Source organism: Lactuca virosa, chromosome 1 (assembly GCF_052849685.1).
Source record: "Lactuca virosa cultivar CGN04683 chromosome 1, Lactuca_virosa_CGN04683_v6, whole genome shotgun sequence".
NCBI classification, from domain to species: Eukaryota; Viridiplantae; Streptophyta; class Magnoliopsida; order Asterales; family Asteraceae; genus Lactuca; species Lactuca virosa.
Window position 1 is genome coordinate 138233905 of NC_136426.1, and position 6200 is coordinate 138240104.

General features: G+C 34.4%; 1 protein-coding gene across 1 annotated transcript; it reads right to left on the reverse strand.

The window, feature by feature from the left end:
- Positions 1 to 3730: 3730 nt before the first annotated feature.
- On the reverse strand, positions 3731 to 4489 carry LOC145106838 (uncharacterized). Its single transcript, XM_079043768.1, has 3 exons — positions 4340 to 4489; positions 4094 to 4171; positions 3731 to 4005 (listed from the first exon to the last, which is right to left on the reverse strand). Exons 1-3 carry the CDS (start codon positions 4457 to 4459, stop codon positions 3871 to 3873), a joined length of 333 nt encoding a protein of 110 aa, XP_078899894.1. The 5' UTR covers positions 4460 to 4489; the 3' UTR covers positions 3731 to 3870.
- Positions 4490 to 6200: the final 1711 nt, after the last annotated feature.

A 6200-nucleotide genomic window follows, 5' to 3' on the forward strand; every position in this document is an offset into this window, starting at 1 on the left:
AATATACTGTAACGTCTGCAAATTTGGGTTAGACATGTAAAGGATAATAAGTAATAATTATTATAATTTAAAATAATCCAATAGGATACTCCTCAGTCTTGTGCGTTGCTGACTATTTAATATAAGCCTTTTAGGGGAATTTATCGACGAGCGATAAATTACGTTTTTGGTAGAAGATTATGTAAGATAAATAATCTTAAACATAGTTATATTAAATGTGTCAATGACTCCATACATCTAAAGAATGTTCAAATCCGACTTCGTATGAAGAAATTATGTTTCTTTGAAGTTTCGCGATTAAACCGACACGACTCTGCATATCGTAAAAAGTGAATTTTTGATGAATTACTTTTTAGCCTAAGAGATATAAACAAAAACCGTAATCGTTATTAAACCAAGAGCGTGCATATAAAGAACGTTCAAATCTGACTTCGTGAGAGGAAGTTATGATTTTTCGAAGTTTCAACATAACAATATATGGCTCAGAAACCGAAATTGAAAATGGTCGATTGTTAGGAAAAACAATCTAAATAATAGTTGAAGATCTCATTCATACATATATGTCAATATAAAGACAGTCGAGAATGGATATCATATGAGAAAGTTGTGATTTTTATACGGACATTAACAGTTTAAGCCTGTTAAAAATATAAGTTTAAAAATAAAGTCAAAATTAGCCGACGAAGTATAAATGAAAGTTGTAGATATCATCGATAACTACGCGTGGATATAAACCCCGTCGAAAGTGAAGCTTGTATTAAGAAGATATGAATTTTTCATGAAACGAAAATTCCCCGCGCGCCCGCACGCACAAACAGCATGCGTGGCATGCATTGACACTCCACCCTTATCCGCCCCGTGTCATGAAGTGAGACACCATGTCTCACGATGTGAAGAGCCTCTGGACAGCCTATAAATAACATTTAAAGTTCATTTGATTTCGACACCAACCCAATTCACTCCTCTCGAGTTTCTCTCAATCTTGAGCCCATTTCCCTTAGTTTTAAGTATATGGCGAAGCTCTAAAGCCCCTGAGAGTCTGACATCTAATAGTTAGCAAGCCAGAGTTCTGCCAGCGCAGTTTACCAGTTTTCGCTAAAACCTCTGTAAGCTAAGCTACACTTTTTTGTTTTTAGTGTAACTTGTATTTATAGTAATAAGTCGTTCTTATGAACTTATAAATAAGATTTGTCAGTGATTCCAATTCATTATACTGATTGATCTGTAACATCCTAAAAATCAAGGTAAAAATTTTAATTCTTAAAATCCAACCAAACACCATAAATGTTTACAAAACATAGTTCCCAAAAGTAATACTTGTGAATAAGAGTATCCCAAAATCAGATATCATAAAATCAGAAGGATGTGCACGATCATGCCTTAGCTTTCCCTCAATCATCTAAAGTACCAGAAACATAAGACCGAAACTGTAAGCCAAAGCTTAGTGAGTTCCCCCAAAGTACCACACACAACCAAAAAATTATACAATTATGCATGCTAGGTCCAATCAATCATCGGAATAAAATACCCTCGGGCCCACAACCATCGAGCTGGATTACCCCCGACCCAATCAGTCATAGGACTGGAATGCTAATATGGAACAGGTCTAATCAGTCATCGGACTGATATACCGTAGGGTCCACATCCATCGGGTTGGGTTACCCCCGGTCTGTTGGCTCACGCATATTGCAGTAAAGCCTCAACCCAAACCATACTATCTTGACATATGCAACAGATAAAATATAAACAGTCAACAGGCAAACAGACAGATCTACATATCACTACCCCATAACAACATCCTATAAACCAGGATACAGATCTAACAGATCACTACAGCATAAAAATATCTTATATACCAGGATACATAACCTAGTGGGACGACATTGGTGCTTTTTCTAAAGTCGAAATCAAGAACTGAAGAACACACACACTCACATTCATGAACGCTATATCTGATGAACACACATACACACGAAACAATCTCTCTCTCTCAAACGAAAACCCACAAAATCCAATCTACAATCGATTTATGTATGTGTGTATATGTAGGTTTCCTTCTGGAAATTGTTTTATGTATATTCATCCCTAAAGTCTGTCGGATCCCCCATAAGATCCAAACCAAAAAGCTTTGTCTTCCTCTTTCTGAAACTGAAATCGAAGCCAACACCCACCTCCTATCCCTCATATCCACTTCTCCTTTACTCTGAACCGAAGGAGACTGAATCGATGCCGTCATTGAAGCACTTCAAGTGGGAGTTTTCAAAGGATTTTGTTGTTGTTGCAAGTTGGTTCTTGAGAAATCGACGAGCTCTCTCAAGTAAGATTCGTACTCCCTTCTCGTTTCTCTAATCATTGTTTGTATATGAAAATTGAAACCACTTATCACTTCAAATTCAGTAAATGGGTTCTTATCAGTCTCTGAAGCTTTGTTTTTCCAATCTGGGTTTTGTTGGAATTTCTTATTCGTCGATGATGATCTGGAATATGGGGTTTGGATTTAGATATCGAACATTTTTTTATTTGCTTTTTTGTTTCAATTTCGTTAACTAGGTGTAAATAACTGTTGTAATGGAGTTAAAGCTAGAAGAAGATGAATATGAGTTTCGAAGTTGTTGTGCAGATGAGAAACTCATGTGAAAGAAATTACAAAACAAGGTTTAAAAAATTGCAGCGATGATGATTTCTTGATGAACTTTTTGTACAATTGTTCTTCAAGGGTTCCTTGATTTCAAACCCTGATAACAATGGGTTCAATATCTCTCTGGAATTGGGGTTGTAAGAGAGAGAAAGAGAGAGAGAGTATTTTATTTTTGTTTTATTTTTAATTGTTCTTTAATTGCTAGTAATAAAATAAAAATGGAAAATTAAATACCAAGGGCAAAATCGTCTTTATAAAAAAGTTCAAACCAAACTGGACCAAACTCGCAAGAAAATGAAACTTTTGGACCACCGGTGCTAGTCCAAACTTTTTTGACCCAAACATATGATTTTGACATAACATAGGGACCATTCTTGCAATTTTGTCTAATAAATAAGTTTTTTCATTGAGATTTTTCATTAATTTGGTGGGGCTCACAAACTTTTAACCAATCGTAAATAGAAAGTTTTTTTTAAGTCCAAAAAAAACATAATGAAGCACTTGAAGTTTTTTTCTTTTTTTTTTATTTTAGAGATAAAACAAGTTTTTTTATTCACTACAACATTAACACCCTATGGCGACGACAAATTCGGACCCTATCCAGACAACATGTCGTCAGAATACCGCGAATATTTTTGTTGTTCCCGCCAGACTTGTACCGACGACTTGTTGTCGGAACAGAGGTCCTGGTCAAAGTAAATTGGTCAAAGTTTGCAAAAGGTATGGCGACGACAAGTCGTCGGGATAGGGTTACTTTTAGCGACGACAATCGTCGTCGGGATAAGTGTCGTCTGCATAGCTCCGTATCCTTGTAGTGATTTAAAGTTTTTTAATGAAAAAACTCCATAAAAACTCATAAAAACTCTGATACGGATGCTTTAAGAAAGCAAGAAGCACTTGAAGGACTTAAAACTGGTTGTTTAATAGTAAGAAAAGATTAAGAACAGACGCAGTTAGGTCAAGATTTGTTATATTTTCTTGATTTATAACACAAACAAACCAAACCAAACCAAACAAAAATGACTATTTTTGTAAATTTGAAAGATTTTTGGATTGTAACAACAACAAAAAAAGACAAACAACAGGGAATCATTTTTACAACTTTTTTCAAGTCAGGGTTCCCCATAACAAGTCGAATATCGATTGTATTCAAAAGTGTATTAATTAGAGAACATATAAGTTTGATAAAATATGGAATATAACACATTCAAGAGATACATACATCAGGTTCCTCATTTGATATTTTTTATTACTTTTTCTTTAGCTTTTTGGGCAGCAACATCGACCACATTTTCCCTTGCCCGCTTTACCAAACCACCTTTTGCCTCCAATACCTTTCCTTTAACATCTTTTTTCATTTTTGAAACCTGAGTATAACCACTTATAAGATCTTAATTATTATGCTTTTATATTATTTTTAAACATTAATATTTGTAATATATTCATACAAATTACCTGCTCGAATCCTTCCTTAACTTCCTCAGCTGCTTCTGTTACCTCTGCACATGTTTCTTCCACTTTCTCATCCGTGTTCTGTGGTTTTCACATCGTTTTATTTCCTTGTTTTTTTTCAAAACTCAAAACTTACAATTTAACAATAAAAACTTATTTCATATTACGTTTTTCATGGATATACAAAATGATAAATCAATCAATGTGTGCATAAGAGCAAGATCATGATATATCTGATTTTTTTTTTACCTTGAGTAAAGGTTTTGAAGAGGTGACAAATGCTCTAGGCCTTCTTGAGAAAGACAATCGGGATATGTCATTGAAGATAAGATCTTCAGAAGCCTTAAAAATTTTACGTAATTTCAACATCTTGATGCTTTTAAACTTTAGAAATCATAAGCCAAGTATTTGTTCTTTATTCGAAGCTGATTGATGACAACAAGAAAATAGGAGAGACGGATCTAAACCTATTGCCACGTGTTTGTCACTGAGATCTTTTAGGCAATATTTTCATGGACTTCAAAATAAATTCTAAATTGTATCGAAATAGATTATCTAAATATGTGACATGAAATGTCCCACTTGTAGGTCATTGGTTTATGTTACAGTTTTGTTGTATTTATGGTTTATTTGTTTGACATCCACAAAAAATGGTAACGAGTGTAAGAGACATCAGTCGAGCTTAAGGCTCTAAAGGATCTCAGTATCTTACTATCTCAGAACATATGTTGAAAATGTTGGTAATTAATTTTTTGTGTCTTTTTTCATATTTTTATTTTTGATAATAGCTTATTCATAAATATTTTATTGGCTATAAAACTATGCTTCTTCAACACCTGCATCTTCTCAAAATAAAAATAAAACTCATTTGTTAGCAGTTAGGATATGAAGAGTGATCACTAATCTCATAGGCTCATAGCAGGCCCAAGCCCAAGATGATCGGGCCATGGCCCAACACACATAGGGGAGACTGGAGAGTTGATTTTTAACTTTGATTGTTGATTTTTTTTTTTGGCTTAGTAATAGGAATTGTAAAGTTATTTTTCTTGGGTCTCTTAGCTTCAATACCCTTGAACACTATTTAAACTTCTAGTTCTTTGCAACTTTATTTATTTATTATTATTATTATTATTTTAAATAATCGACGTTCACGAGAATACGTTTACATTGTTTTCTTTAATTGGTTTTAGTCGTTACTAAGTTTAAACAAATAGTATTTTTTCTAATAAGACAAAATTGTAAAATTGGTCATTGGTATTCAAAAAACTTTAGATAGGGTCCAAAATGTTTTAACATGGACAGTCCAAAATCAAAAATTTCTTTTGGTTTTGGTCCATAGAGAACTTGAAAAGACTGTTTTGCCCTTTTTATTTCTTTTTTGTATTTTTTTTATATTTCCTTTAATAATTTATTATTTAAAATTAAAAATAAAAGAATTAGGCCCACCCTCTCTCTCTCTCTCTCTCTCCTTCTTCAACACCTGCATCTTCTCAAAATAAAAATAAAATAAAATCACACTGGTAACCTACTCCCCCTTTATCAGACTCTCTCTCCTATCTTCTTCTTCCTCACCCTCACCTCTAAATCAAACTTATCTCAAATCGATGACATCAGGAAGAAACAAATTGATTTCTGGGTTTTTCGGACTGAAACAAATCAATAGGTGGAGGAACAGGCAAAAGATTTAATGAGAAAACGTCGAGATTTGGATCAAGAACGGCTCTCTCTCTCTCTCTCTCTTTCTCTTCATCTTCAACCTTCATCTTCTCAAATGGTAGAACTGTAGGAGTTTGAACTGATGGTCCGAGGAAGTCCGACTTATCAGATCTGATGAACTTGTCCGATGTGTCTTAATCTACCTTTGTTATGGCAACGAGAATGGAAGATGCCTCTTGATTCATCTCTAGATCCTATGCGAATTCTGATTTTCTGGAAAGGATCGATCCCCAGCCAATATCCCACCAGTTCCTGATGGATGTGGACATCGATTCCCCATTGAAGATACCAATTTGGAGATGCATAACGCCCACAACCCACATGGTTGTATCTGACATTGTTGGTGGTTGGATATGAAATGTCATTGAAGAGATCCTTCGGTGCATTCTGACTC